Source organism: Polyodon spathula, chromosome 9 (assembly GCF_017654505.1).
Source record: "Polyodon spathula isolate WHYD16114869_AA chromosome 9, ASM1765450v1, whole genome shotgun sequence".
In the NCBI taxonomy this organism is placed as follows: Eukaryota; Metazoa; Chordata; class Actinopteri; order Acipenseriformes; family Polyodontidae; genus Polyodon; species Polyodon spathula.
The window spans coordinates 34,409,800-34,425,538 of record NC_054542.1 but is presented as its reverse complement, the minus strand read 5'-3'; the positions used below and the strand labels follow the sequence as shown (position 1 = coordinate 34,425,538).

At 36.4% G+C, this 15,739-nt stretch overlaps 1 protein-coding gene across 1 annotated transcript; it reads right to left on the bottom strand.

The window, feature by feature from the left end:
* Positions 1-9,207: 9,207 nt before the first annotated feature.
* On the bottom strand, positions 9,208-14,253 carry LOC121320700 (chromosome alignment-maintaining phosphoprotein 1-like). Its single transcript, XM_041259273.1, has 2 exons — positions 14,086-14,253; positions 9,208-11,339 (listed from the first exon to the last, which is right to left on the bottom strand). Exon 2 carries the CDS (start codon positions 11,268-11,270, stop codon positions 10,206-10,208), a length of 1,065 nt encoding a protein of 354 aa, XP_041115207.1. The 5' UTR covers positions 11,271-11,339; positions 14,086-14,253; the 3' UTR covers positions 9,208-10,205.
* Positions 14,254-15,739: the final 1,486 nt, after the last annotated feature.

Genomic DNA, 15,739 nt, shown 5'->3' with positions numbered 1-15,739 from the left:
CAAAATAATCTGTTATACAGTGACATTAGAAATGTGTGTAGCAAAGGAGAAGCCATACTAATGGGGGATTTCAATTTCCCCCATATAAAATGGGAAAACCCGATGGGTAGCACAAAGGATGAAATTGAAATGATGGAAATGACAAATGACTGCTTCCTAACACAATTTGTCAAGGCACTGACTAGAGGGGAGGCATGCCTTGATTTAGTCTTTTTAAATAACGAAGTCAGAGAACCACTGGCAAACTCAGACCACAACATGGTCTCATTTGTGGTGTGTTTTTTAAAACCCCAAAAGTAAAGACTAAAGCTAAGGTTTACAATTTTAGAAAAGCAAACTATGAAGGTATGAAACAGAGACTAACAGAAGTAGATTGGAGTAAAATAGAGAAAACACCCACAGAAGAAGGATGGTTGTTCTTCAAAAATGTAGTACTAGAGGCGCAAAACAATTACATCCCTAAAGTAGACAAATCTAAATGTAAAACTAAATTGCCAAAATGGTTTAACAGATCAATTAAAAAAAATATTCAGCGAAAAAAGACACTTTACAGAGCATTAAAAAAGGACCAAAAAGAAAGTCCACAGAAAGAGTACAAGGAACTGCGAACGCAAGTCAAAAAGGAAGTTAGAAAGGCCAAGAGAGAAATAGAAATGAACATTGCTAAGGGGGCTAAAACCAATTCCAAAATGTTTTTCCAATATTACAACAGCAAGAGAACAATCAAAGAGAAGGTTAAATGTTTAAGAGATACAAATGGCAAAATCGTAGATGAAGAAAAAAAAAATAGCAAATATATTAAATGATTACTTTTCACAAGTTTTTACAAAGGAAGATACGGACAACATGCCCCACATGTCATTCAGTTCCTATCCAGTTTTAAATAACTTTAGCATAACTGAGGCAGAAGTGTTAAAGGGACTAGGAGCTCTTAAAATAAACAAATCCCCTGGGCCGGATGAGATCCTCCCAGTAGTACTCAAAGAAATGAAAGAAGTAACTTACAAACCGCTAACCAAGATCATGCAGCAGTCTCTTGACACAGGGGTGGTACCGACAGACTGGAAAATTGCAAACGTAATACCGATCCACAAAAAGGGAAACAAAACTGAACCAGGTAACTACAGACCAGTAAGCCTGACTTCTATTATATGCAAACTTATGGAAACTATAATAAGATCCAAAATGGAAAATTACCTGTATGGTAACAGGGTCCTGGGAGACAGTCAACATGGTTTTAGGAAAGGGAGATCGTGTCTAACTAACTTGCTTGATTTTTTTGAGGATGCAACATCGATAATGGATAATTGTAAAGCATATGACATGGTTTATTTAGATTTCCAGAAAGCTTTTGACAAAGTCTCGCACAAAAGATTAATTCTCAAACTGAACGCAGCTGGGATTCAAGGAAACACATGTACATGGATTAGGGAGTGGTTAACATGTAGAAAACAGAAAGTACTGATTAGAGGAAAAACCTCAGAATGGAGTGTGGTAACCAGTGGTGTACCACAGGGATCAGCATTAGGTCCTCTGCTATTCCTAATCTACATTAATGATTTAGATTCTGGTATAGTAAGCAAACTTGTTAAATTTGCAGACGACACAAAAATAGGAGGAGTGGCAAACACCGTTGCAGCAGCAAAAGTCATTCAAAATGATCTAGACAAGATTCAGAACTGGGCAGACACATGGCAAATGACATTTAATAGAGAAAAGTGTAAGGTACTGCACGCAGGAAATAAAAATGTACATTATAAATATCATATGGGAGATACTGAAATTGGAGAAGGAATCTATGAAAAAGACCTCTGAGTTTTTGTTGACTCAGAAATGTCTTCATCTAGACAATGTTTTATAGACAAGTTATAAAAAAGGTTAACAAGATGCTCAGATACATTGTGAAAAGTGTTGAATTTAAATCAAGGGAAGTAATGTTAAAACAGTATAATGCACTAGTAAGACCTCATCTTGAATATTGTGTTCAGTCCTGGTCACCTCGCTATAAAAAAGATATTGCTGCTCTAGAAAGAGTGCAAAGAAGAGCGACCAGAATTATTCCAGGCTTAAAAGGCATGTCATATGCAGACAGGCTAAAAGAACTGAATCTGTTCAGTCTTGAACAAAGAAGACTACGCGGCGACCTAATTCAAGCATTCAAAATTCTAAAAGGTATTGACAATGTCGACCCAAGGAACTTTTTCGACCTGAAAAAAGAAACAAGGACAAATGGAGATTAGACAAAGGGGCATTCAGAACAGAAAATAGGAGGCACTTTGTTACACAGAGAATTGTGAGGGTCTGGAATCAACTCCCCAGTAATGTTGTTGAAGCTGACACCCTGGGATCCTTCAAGAAGCTGCTTGATGAGATTTTGGGATCAATAAGCTACTAACAACCAAACTAGCAAGATGGGCCGAATGGCCTCCTCTCGTTTGTAAACTTTCTATTGTTCTTATGTTCTTATGTTCTTATGTCCAGTGCAGGCTTGTATTCCCATTTTAAATCCCCTGGATACAAAGATAAATATTTAGAGAATAAATTAATATTTTGAAGAGCCCACTGTATTCTCTTACGGTAAAAAAAAATACATTGCAATACTTCACCATCATTTTTTCATATTCTTCTTTTTGCTTCACCATACAAAATATTTCATCACATTGTGTTATATTTTTGGTACCATAAATTGTAATAAACTTTAACAATATAAGGAAGTGAATTTACAGACATTCAGAGGACTGGTGATCTCTTACTTACATATGTTGATGATTAAAAAGCCGAGAACTGATTCAGTAGAAAAAGCTACCATTGTATGGTAAACTGATCTGGGCCATTTATAGCAAAATAAAAAATAAAAAAAAACACCCACACACTATTTAAAACTCAGCAGGAAGGAGAGCTTTTTTAGTTTATTTTGTAATGTTCGTTGTCAATTTCCAGGGCTGTGTAGTTTTAATTGGTATAAGAGACTCCGCAGGACCTTTCAGCCAATCAGAGCGCACGTTTTTCTTCACATTTTCCAGGACACATCACAGAGAAATCCTATGACATCAACCGTGCCACTTTCAGTTTTTACTGTGCTGTGTTCGCCATATCAGCACAGCTGACGTCACCTGCTTTAAAAAATCATACCTGAGGCACCTCTCGGAATTCCATTCAACTGCAAAGTCCATTCAAAACGATGGCACCGCAGTCGGCCACGTACCTCACCCTGGCAAGCAGTGGGTTGGCTAGTGCAGAAAGAACTGAAACAAGGTTGGCAGTTTGACTGGCTGATTTTGAGGGAGGGTGTTGTTTGGATCCAGCTGATGACATAATTGTGGCCCAATCATGTCTTGCCTGTTGATTTGATGTCCAGTAGCTGCGAATTGAGCCTTCCTTACGGTGTCCTGTCACAGACATGATTTCCCTTGTCTCTAGACCAGCATCAGAAAGTATGTTTAAGTAGCTTTTTATGTTATCAGATTATATATATATATTTTCTATCTTTTAAAACTTTTGTGTACATTTAAAAAAAAAAAAAAGTTATTTCTATATAATATATATATATATATATATATATATATATATATATATATATATATATATATATATATATATATATACACATACATATATACACATACACATACATATATATATATATATATATATATATATAGAGAGAGAGAGAGAGAGAGAGAGAGAGAGAGAGAGAGAGAGAGAGAGAGAGAGAGAGAGACACACACACACACAATATGTCCCACAACTCCACAACTCTATTATCCCTCTAAAGATGCTTAATAGATTGTGTAAAATGTGCCAAGTTAAAGAAGCGGGATGAACCCATTGCTTTCTATAAATGCTTCAAGGGATGTTTTTCACATTTGAGCTGGTTTACTGCTTACCCACAATTAAAGCGTAAGTACACTTGTTCAAAGCTAATATAAAATTCTGCAAGAACAGCGATTTCCTGTTTCTAACACCCTTCTCTGGTGATTTTTTGTTTAAGCAGCTTTTGTTTTACTGTAACTGTGATCAGATATTGGAATCGAATACACGTTAAAAGTGGGTTGAGTTAAATGTATTCAAAACATCTGGTAGAAAGTGTATCAAATACATTAGTATAAACTAATACACTTTTTCTTTCGAGTTTGGCATTTCTGCTGTTTTCTTTTGTTGTAAATGCTTTTTCGTTTTGTGATACTGAGCACCACACTGTAGACTATATACAAAAAAGAATATAGCAACACATCCCATTCACATTGTAGTAAATAGTTATTCATGCACTGATTTGTCTAAACAACTGATTAAAAAATGTGCCCTGCCTGTAAGTTTAGCAGTACAGTAATGTACTAGTTTTACTGCTTCAGGACTGGGCATTCACAAACCATTTCTCATCATGCTAAGCTAACTCCAACAAAAGACTAATGTTAAAACTCTTCAAGTAAATAACTGGGTATTAAGAGCCCCTGATTGCAGCTAAGTTGTCTCTTACTAGTTTTATGTTATTAGCCGTGTGTTCCTTTTACAAAAAAAAGGGTTCAAACTTCACAGTTGTAAATGTTTAATGAATGTAGCCCAATATGTGTTTAGCATGATTTCTCAGACTTGCAGTATCTGTGCTTTACCATTACCCCCATTTCACATGGTTCTCTGCATTTTGTTTTGCTTTTTAGGATGGGGTGGTTTTTTTGTTGGGGTTTTGACAGAACCCTTGTTTCTTATTTAAAATGTCTGCAATCCTGATACAGCCCTTTTCAAATGTTTCAGCCCAGCTTCCACAGAACAAAGACTGCACAGTTCACACAGTGTTCAGTAAAGTATCTGCAGTATTCAAGTATAATATAGCACAGGCTACTTTTCACAGGTTCAATCTGTAAAAAAAAAAAAAAAAATTAAAACTAAATCTCAGTACAAAAAATAACACCATGACCGGATTTTTTAAAACATTTTTTAAAGTTTTGAAACCAAAGAAATACTCACTTCAGTTCTATGAAACATCTAATATCTGCTATCGAGAACTCACACTGCAGCATTAATAAGGAAACTGCTGGTATCTAAAATGACTATAAATGCGATTGGCTGTCAATTCAAACATATAAAATGATAATAATAATCATTATAAAGACAATGTACTGCAAATGGAAAGTTTTTCTCCTGTATTGAAATATACCTCTTTCAAACATTCTGAAGTTTTACAATGCATTATCTTTCTCATATGTTTTTTTTTTTTTGTAATCCTGCTTTATTTCTGTCTAAAGCATTTTCACAAATGTAGGAAATACATCCTCGGCTCATTGAAATGAGAGTAATGTTGCTTCAAAGGGTCACATACAACAAAGGGAATAAAACTATCATTTTTATTTCTAAAAATAATTTGATCGTATTTTCAAGTACCCTACTAGCTATTTTCCTTTTCTTGTTTTGTATACGATTGATTCTATTTTTTTATTAAATACCCCAAAGTGACAGAAAACTAAGATTTCCAGATGATGACCTCCTCCTTTTGTTTTGAATATGCATCGTGTATTTTCTGTAAAATAAAAAAACAAAAAACCCACCGTGCCATTATATGTACCTTGCCTTGCCTCGGTAACATTTCACATTGTGTGTGCATTTAGCACAGCCTGGGTTCATAACAATACACAAATGTTCGATAAAGTTTATTTTATTGTGGTTTTCATTAAATCTTCTAAGCAGCATTAAATAAAGAGAAATTGACATTTGTTTTAAACATTTGCTTTTTATAACTTTTTAGACTTATATTCAATGCAATTGTTTTTAAGTATTGCATCTACTGCAAAAGGGCCCTGCGTGTGTGGATTCTGTATCCATGTTATTTGCAGTACTAATGAAGGCATTTACTTTTCTTGTAATGCTTTTTGAACTGGGGAAAAAATGGGGTGTGATCCGTGAAAATCATTAAAAACTTCAGTTCCGTCTCAAAAAGTAAAACATACTTCCGTTACACCTGCCCTTCCATTTGATGTCATCCTACATTTCAGGGATGGTTTGATTTGATACTATTTAAAAGAATACATAAACTGGAAAGCCACACTCTTCTTGGTTTCTAAGAACGCACATGCTGACTTCGTTTTAGATGTGATCTGCCCGCTTGTTCCAGGAAGAACTCTCCTTACAATCAGAGCTCGCATGTCATCTTAGTTTCTGTGTAACTTTTACTTGCACAGGCTTCAAAATACTACAGCAGTATTAATATCTGAACTGCGGAAGTCAAAATACCTACCATTTGTATAATAAGAAATATTCCAGCTGCTAAAATAATTAAAAAAAATAAAAAAGTGTTTGTTATAACAGTATGATTGTTGAAAAAAGTTTCTCATGATTAAAGCTTATATTTCTTTATTGTATCCAAGGCATTAGAACACTGTTTTGTACAACACTGGAACAGGTACTGAAGTGTAATTGAAGTGTAATTTACTTGCCAGTTTGTTTTAACTCTTAGGTCCTGCTTGGGAAATAGCTCCTTGTCTGGTACTGTTAAAATAAACAACAACATAGGACTGATAAGCAGTATACTGCAATTAATTTCTACATTTTTAGAAAAACAGAACAGTTTTGAACTGTAATTGCAATCTACAAAACCTTGGGGTGATGGTACAGAAAAAGGAATACTAATATACTGGCAAGCCAGTACGTAATTACAGGTAAACTTTAATTACAGAAAATTACAACTATAATTAAGAAAAACATGTCCCACTGTAGTTGAAAACAGTGACACCTACTGGAATGAATAAAACCATATCTTAACATTTACATATTTTTGCTCAAGACAGCCTGCTGCCCAAAGTACTATTCTTTACATCCCACTGTTCAGATTTACCATTATATACAGCATAGTGTATCATACTTCCTCTCTTCGATGGGAATGTTATAAGGGCCTGTGGCACATCATCAGGGCATTATCATCATTATGGTTTCTTACTTGGCCAATTAAGTATTGCAATGTGTATTTTAAGTATGCCCTGTAACACAAAAAATGACCTGGACTGCAGTTACATCTGTCATCGATGAATTTGTGAACAATGTTTAATGGCACTGCAATGAAACATTTAGTTTGTGCTTGAGGTAGACTCACAATAATAGCCAGCTTGGATGTAGTGCCTGTTTACGGACTACAGGTTCTCAAGCTCCCCCCCAAAAAGACTGTTTTGATCTGTTTCATAAATATGACACTTTATTAATCCACCGTTAAATAAAGCTCTGTGATATGGGTTCTGTGATATGTTTTACATGCTTATTAAACACATAATTCAATGAACTTCTAATATGATAGAGGGATGAAAGTTTGAAGAAGCCTTTTTAAGTCAAGGTATACAAGCAAGGTCTGAATGGGAGAGGTTCAGAACCAAAGGAAAATGAAAAGATCATTACAGATGTAATTCGTCTGGATTGAAATAACACATTTGTTAGAATGATATTCAGATATCTGCATGTTACAAATTAGCTGTAAAGGTCTGGGAATGGAGTATGTGATGAAGGTGAAACTTGAAAGATACTGACTTCGAATATACAGGCAAATATTGTTAAAAGGAACTGGGATTAGACTTTCATGATACTACACATTTTCTACATGTTCCCGGACAAATTTTGCAGTCACTTATTGTAAATGACTTATTATAATACTAATTCACTTCACACTCATTTTCTGTTAGTGGGAATTATTTTGAACCTCCCAAGGTAAGAATACATTTGAATAAAATTAATGATGACTATTGTATTATTATTTGTTTATTTAGCAATAATGCCTTTGTCCAAGGCAACTTACAGAAACTGGGGTGTGTGAACTATGCATCAGCTGCAGTCACTTACATCTCACCTGAAAGACGGAGCACAAGGAGGTTAAGTGACTTGCTCAGGGTCACACAGCGAGTGAGCCAGTATTTGAACCAAGGATCTCTTGGTTACAAGCCTGTTTCTTTAAACGCTGGACCACACAGCCCTTGTTCGAATAGCTAAGGGCAAAGGATATTGGAAAATGTATTAACTTGCAATGAGATTAGCGCCTCTACTGTATTTTAGTGCGGTTTGCGGGCTACAGATCCTATGATGCATTTCGAGTTACCATTGTGCTCACACACCATTTCCATGAAGCAACGCAAAAACGTGCACAAAAGTGGTGGTGTTAAAAGTGATGGATTATACACCACCGTCCAAGAAAAAGAAAGATGTTGCTGTAGATTTCAACATTCCCGTGAACATGGGCTACAATAATACAGGCCTATGAACAAAAAACTGTGGATGCAAGTCACACCTTGCTTTAGTGGTTTAAAAAACGCCTGTGATGAGAATGGGACATGCAGGTTTTAAGTGCAGTTCATTTGCAATGTACACTTTTTAAAACTTCACTTACAACTGTATTTAATAAAATGCACAGTACTTTTACATTTAGATTACTTTTCATTGTCTGTAATTGAAAATTTCAGTCTGACTGTACTGATACACATTTTTTTGCTGGTCCCTTGAAATTTGTATTAACAAGAATTGACTGTATATATGTAAGGTATAAACCACAATGGGCCGTGCAATTCCCATGATATAAACCACGCCTGGAATGATGATAAGTGTCTGTATCATCGGAACCGCACAGCCCGAAGTGGTTTATACCGCTTATAACACTACCTGTCATTTGTGGGAATAAACAATTAAAACACATGTAAATTAAGACAAAACCAGAAACTTTAATTGTGTACATATCCGCAGTGTAATATAGTCTCTTTTTTCTTTAAGTACATTAACCAGCCCATACTGTAGTTTTTATTTATTTTTTTCAATCTTTGTTTTCTTCTATTTCATTTAGCTGTTCCTCATCAACTGTTGTGTCTGTTCTTGCTGATGCACTTATTTTATTTACTAATTTATTTATTATTATAGGAAATAAGTGAAATGCCACTCTTTATTGGCAGTGGTTTTGTAACTAATGACAAATAAAATGACAGTGTGTCATGGAATTTAGAATGCAGTGGTGCGTAGTGATTTATTTAGTGTGAAGCGGCTCATTAGTATGCAAGCCATGGTATATGCTATGTATACGCTATATATATATATATATATATATATATATATATATATATATATATACACACACACACACACACAGTCATGTGATGCTGTTTAACCAATCAGAGATGGTTATTTTTCCAAGCTGTGTTATAAAATTCATTATAGTATAATACAATCAAAATCATAGCACCAACTGTGGAATAAGGGCATTGCCCAGTAGAACTGTATAAACCAATTATTCTGTTATTCTGACAAACTCTCCACAGGTGAGGGTCATTGGGGTTGGACAGCTGCTAGAGTGACAATTGCTGTTCTCCAGTGTCTAAGAAAAGCAGCAGTCATCAAAAATCTAAGCAGCTGTTTCTTCACATGTTCCATTTTAATCAACAATGACCCTCACCTGATTGTCAGCACCTAATTTCAGTGGAGCGCAATCCAAATAATCAATTCATTATGTCATGCATCACTATTATCCAGATATGACTTTTATTGAACACAGGCAGTGCGAAACGTGAATTTAAATGTGAAAAAAAAAACATTGTGTAAACAGTGAATTTTTAGTAACAATTTAATTTTTTTTTTTTTTTTTTTTTTTGCATTCTCCTGTTCATTCATGCGGTGAGTCCCACTTGCGGAACACTGGATTCTAAAAAAACAAACTCATGGCATCACATGGTAAATGGTTATTTGGATTAAAATGTTCATAAATTACAAAACACATAATAACCAAAAGAGAAGAGACGATATTAAACTGATTAAAAAGTTAACAAAAATAAATACATAAGGGGAGTGAGGCATACTGGTGTAGTATCTCTCTATGTCACACATACATTGGACAAAGACAAATTAATATCAGAAAACATCCTAACCATTACTAACACAATGTATTCACCAGATAGCCTACATCTTACAAAAAAAGTCCCACTTGTGGTGTATTCAATAGCCTGGTACTGTTGCCGGTTTCATGTTTGTAAATTTTGAGGCTTTTGGCAAAAGCTGTGTACTGTTGGGAGTTGTTGTGACAGGACTATGAAACACTTTGTTGAGTTGTATATACCGAAGTCTTGATAAGTTTGAGATGTTTTACCTGTGAACACAACACAACACAACACAGGCAAAAACACAAACAAGCACCGGACCTGTGGCTCAGTAATCAAAACAGAGACAACAGGAAACCCTCTGGAGGTAACCGTGGTAACCTAACTGACTTCATCCTTATCATCCATTTGCTCATCACTGTCCCAGAGTTCATTGTCAGCACTCTCCCCATGCTGGGAGCTGCAGTGTTTTAAATGCTTCCTAATGCCTCGAAGAAAGTTTGATTCGAAAGGACAGTACGAGCATTTGTACAACCCCTGTTTGTGGTGAAGATGTACGTGATTATTAAGAAGGCTCTCCAGAAAAAAGGACTTGTCACATTCTTTGCAGGCGTAGGGTTTGGGAATATCATGTTTCCGGCTCACATGATACAGAACAAAGCCTTTCATTTTTCCTCGCCAGTTGCAGATTTTGCAGTAGTACCTTCCTACTTTGCGTTTTACATACTTTGAAAGAAACACAGCTTCCTCATCCTGCGCAGCACCCTTTGATCCCTCTTGGTCGAGGTGTTTATTGGAGCTGGATGAACTGCCATTCGGAGAATAACCACGGTTGTCACAGTCTTCAAAGTCCACAGGCTGATCTTCAGAACCCCCGCAGAGCCCTTTTCTTTTAGCAGATTTCTCCTCTTTAGGTGCATCAGGACTGTTGGAATCGTTGTCACCCGATTCCTGATCATCACTCTTTATGCTATTAAGTGGTGTGAACTTGGCGGGAGTTGTGTATAGGCTATCCAGGTCTACATGGCTCACTTTCTCACTGGAGTTTTCAGCCACGTCTTCCCTCGTTTCTGGCTTGTCCTTCTCTTCTTTAACAAATCCTTCCTGGATGCCACTAAGCGGTACCTTCGACTCCTCATTTTCGTTGAGCTTAGTTTTTGAGAGCAGAGTGTTCGGATTCCCTGAGAGGGAGTGGCTGGTGATCACATGATCATACACACTGGTGTAGGTCTTGCCAGTGAAAAAGCACACCTGGCAGTGAAACAGTTTGGCACTTCTCTGATAAATTACAACCTTACCCAGCATGCCTATATCAATTTCTTCACAGTGTTCCGGATGACAGGTACCGGTATGGATTTGAAAGTTTTCATTGCTAATACATTGGTAACTACAATAGGCACACTGTAAATGCCCAGTTATATTAAGAATGTGCTTGTTAGCTTCCATTTTATTTTATGTACTCTATAAAGACCACACAGTCAAATGTTACAGCTCCATGGAAAAAGATGAATTTACCTGTAGGGGGGGGCGGGGGGGAGGAAACAAAGAAAGTATTAATAAAAACAAACAAACAGAATGACTACATTATTCACTAATATAGCCCATGTTCCTTATAGTTCGGTTAATCAGGACCTCAGTTTGATCTGTACCTATGTCTAGACTGCCGCTATTTTCACCAGCAGGAGTCTGCTCCTTGAACTTTACAGCTTCAGCCCATGATAAAATAATTTTGTCAGACTATAACATAATGTTCAGTTTAGGTTAAAAATAAAAGCACCTACTGAACAATGACCTTGAGGCTTATTCAGTTCTTGTTTTGGACCCTGCTGAGTCCCACCGAATGTCACTGTGTGTCACTTACATACATCTTTTTTTTCTCATCAGGAAAAGTGCCTGTTCAAATTATACTTCATCAGCTGTCGATTACTGTCGATCACACTTAGCTTTTACAAATTACATTTTTCTCTGAGCTTTACCATAGAAAAGACCAGGTTAGGTTTATGTGGAGGGTTTAATCCTATCCCTACATATGTTTGAGTTGAAATATTGTTTAGTTATCTGCAAAGCAAACAATACATGTGAATACTCAGAAAAGAATGACATTTTACAAGACCGTTCATTCTAACAGGCTGTAGTTGTAAATGAATGCAGCCTTCACACACCTGCCAACTCTTATTTTCTTGGGGGTTTTTGGACACTCCTCCCGGGATAGGTTTTCTCCCGCACTTTGCTCAAAACTCTACTGTTCAAACCCTTTAGGTCAGCAAACCTTAATTTATGCAAATGTCCATTTCTGAAAAAATTTTGATAGTCAGTTTTTCAGGGAACACAAAAAAGACACAAGGGTTGGAACAGGCCCAAATGAAATAATCAGATATGCGTCAAACACGTTTAACCATCACTGAAGTCAAAATCTTACAGGGTCGAATGTGTGAGTGCTGATTTTAGTTGACAATTAAATGTTACTAACAGTGGTAATACTGATTTGCCACATGTGTGCACTGTATAAAGTAGGTGCCACAGCTCGTCCTTCGACGAGGTCATTGTGAATTACCAAACTCAATCTTTAGATTTGCTATGTGATGAAAGTAACAACACCGACAGTATGCTTTGCTGTCGTGCAAAATTAACTACAGTGGAGCTGTTCACAAAGTAATGACTGCTGCCAAATCAGCCACCATAAATACAGTACAGTAAGAGCCACAGGGGCCAGGAGATAATCTGATTGTGACGCACGTCATGGTTGTTTTCCTGTTTGATACGTTTCCTTTTTAAAGCAATTGGAAGGCACACCGTATCACAGTCTATCATGCTACTAAGTAATAAAGTGAAATAGTTGTATGCCTTTGCCTGATGGAAGTATTCACTTCAATTCAGGCCACTAAGATTTTAGATAACAAAAACTCTCTTACTTTAAAAACTCAATGCTGACAGGTATGTGTTCACTGAGATTGAACTGAGACATTATTGTTCAGAACTATCTCCCATACCAAAGCCCAGACAGGTACAATGTGAACAAGGGTGAGTACCAAACTTTAGGACAATAACTGAACATATACTGCCTCTATACAGAAGACATGAAAAAGTCAATATGGCAGCCATGTTAGGTCAACAACTCATTAACAATGAATTTATGTACTGTATTGTATATACTGCAACCCTGCAATCATGAAGTCACTACCTAAAATAGTTTCAAAGTCCTTTTGAGGACTCATAATAATAATAATAATAATAATAATAATAATAATAATAATAATAATAAATAATAAACATTGATCTATGATTTACTTAATGGGGGTGTTAATTTATAATAAAACAATTTCCAAGTACTCAAGCATGCCACCTTTCCAGTACCTCAGTCAGTGAACAGTTTTGTGGGTTCAATGCTGCAGCCAGTGCTACCGAATAATCAATGCATTTAGATTCAGAGTTTAGTATCCGAGTACTCAGGATCACCCCTACCTTAACTCTATTACTAGTTGTTTGTACTTATGTGCACTGTGGTATTTTGGCAGGATGTTACTGTCATGTGTAATGGTTTCATGGTTTCACGGTTTCTCTGAAACTACACTAAAACGTGCTGAAAATAACCCAATCAGAAATCCAGAGTTTGAGTAGAGCCAAATTAAAACCGTACAGGGAAATCCTAAAACAATCTAAAACACGTGGGCTTGCTCGAGTGTGAAATTGTACACAGCTTTTTAGTTTCACAAGTGAGACGCTTGGTTCTCTTTCAATGTAAAAAAAAGCTATGGGCACGAGTGTCCGTCGTTATTTAAACTTGCACGCTACATCTCCCTGAACAACAGTAATTTCTTTATTTTCTTCACAGACAGACTGCTAACACGGTTCTGAAACGGCGCTCGCTGCCTCTTGTGAAACAAAGAGACACAAGCGACACACAGCAAAGGAGGCAGAGGTGATCTGTCAGTCACGCAGGCTAGCGGATTCTGGCAGCCTAACCTTAACCAAAAGATCTCGAACAGTGTAAGAAGAAATAATGCCTGATAACAGTGTATTTTTCTGCGGTGATTAAGTGGCCAGACATATCGGAACAGCACTATATCGGCTCAGAACTAAGAGTTTTAGATACGGTAACCATCCAGATGATCCCGTTTGTTCTCATTATAGACGACTACATATTACATATCTCGATGTTATGCAAATGCAATTAGATTCTCCGAATATACAAATATGACAAACAGTCATAAGCATATTAAATAAAACAATAATCTGATGCACTAAAAAAATGCAAGTTTACCTTCCCTTACACGTCTTCCCCGACGATCCCAGATTACTTAATCCACGTATCAAATGACGTATCATAAAACACTGATTTGTATTTTATTATTGCTATGATTATTATCTTATTAAAGAGCATAAAAATGAGTAGAATACAGTGCAGATCAGCTTGCAATGTCCTCCATCCGCCGCGGTTAATTCTCAACCAATCAGCGCTTACGATGTGGTACGCATAACCGGAAGACTAGATTGTGGAGCAAAATATTTTTATTTTTTTATTTTTTTAACAACAACATTTTGTGGCTATGCAGTAAATCCGATTTATGCCATTATATTGGTAGGTTTTAAGATCTCAAAGTTCAAATTTAATAATTACAGTACAGAACATACTCTGGCACACACGTATATATAGAGAGAGAGAGAGAGAGAGAGAGAGAGAGAGAGAGAGGACACGTGTGTATATATAATATATATAATATATATATATATATATAATATATATATATATAGTGATATAGGAAGATATAGGCACACGGTTGTAGTCAGATCTTTTGCGGATGAGGAAAAAAAGTTTCAAGAAATAGATGTCAACAATTATTTATTTAAACACTATTTTTGCAAAACTCAGAAAAATGCTAATTAAAAAGTATCCTTACCCTGACAATGAAAATTACATTAATATCTAGTTGAGGCACCTTTAGCAATAATAACCTCTTTTAAATGATTAGGACATTTGTCAATGAGCTTTTGGCATGATTATTTAGTGATTTTTGACAATTTTTCAACACTAAATTGTACCAATTCATTCAAATTCCAAGACTTCTCTTGTGCACAGCCTTCTTCAAAGATTCTCAATTGAATTTAGATCTGGACCATTTCACAATCTTGATTTTCTTCTTCTTTAACTGTTCTGAAGTAGAATTTTTTTTTTCCTATGGTGCCTTTCATAGTGGACTACCATCACAAAGCGCTTTACATGATACAAGACTAGGGTGTTTGAACTATGTATCAGGTGCAGAGTCACTTACAACAACATCTCACCTGAAAGACAGCACGAGGTTAAGTGACTTGCTCAGGGTCATGCAGTGAGTCAGTGGCTGAGCTGGGAGTTGAACTGGGGACCTCCTGGTTACAAGCTTTTCTTTAACCTCTGGACCACACAGCCTCCTGAAGTACAGATTTTGATGTGTGGTTTGGATCGTTGTGTTGGAACGTCCGGTTGCACTTTATACCAACTTTTGTAGCGGAGGGTTTCAGATGGCCAATATCTTTTGGAATGCTATGGAATCCATTTTACCACGTTTTTCCTGTGCCATTAGAGGAAAAACAGCCCCATAGAAGGATATTACCACCACAATGCTCGACAGTAGGTATGGTGTTCTTTTCTTCGTACGCCTCACCAGACTTTCTCCAAACGTAACAACTATCAGACTGACTAAATAGCTCAATTTTTGTTTCATCACTCCACAAAACCTTTGACTAGAACTCGTATCCATCATTCAAGTGCCGTTTTGCAAACTTTAAGCGATTGTCCTTGTGATGTTTTCCTCAGCCTCTGATCTTCACCATGCAATACTCTACCTATGGTTGAAATGGAAACCCCAGTTCCACTTGTAGCCAGTTCACTTTAAATATATTTGGCAGTCTATCTCTGATTGTTATTAACCTTCCTC

Excerpts from the sequence above, each read along its gene's own strand:
- LOC121320700 (XM_041259273.1), bottom strand. The coding sequence starts at position 11,270 with ATGGAAGCTAACAAGCACATTCTTAATATAACTGGGCATTTACAGTGT.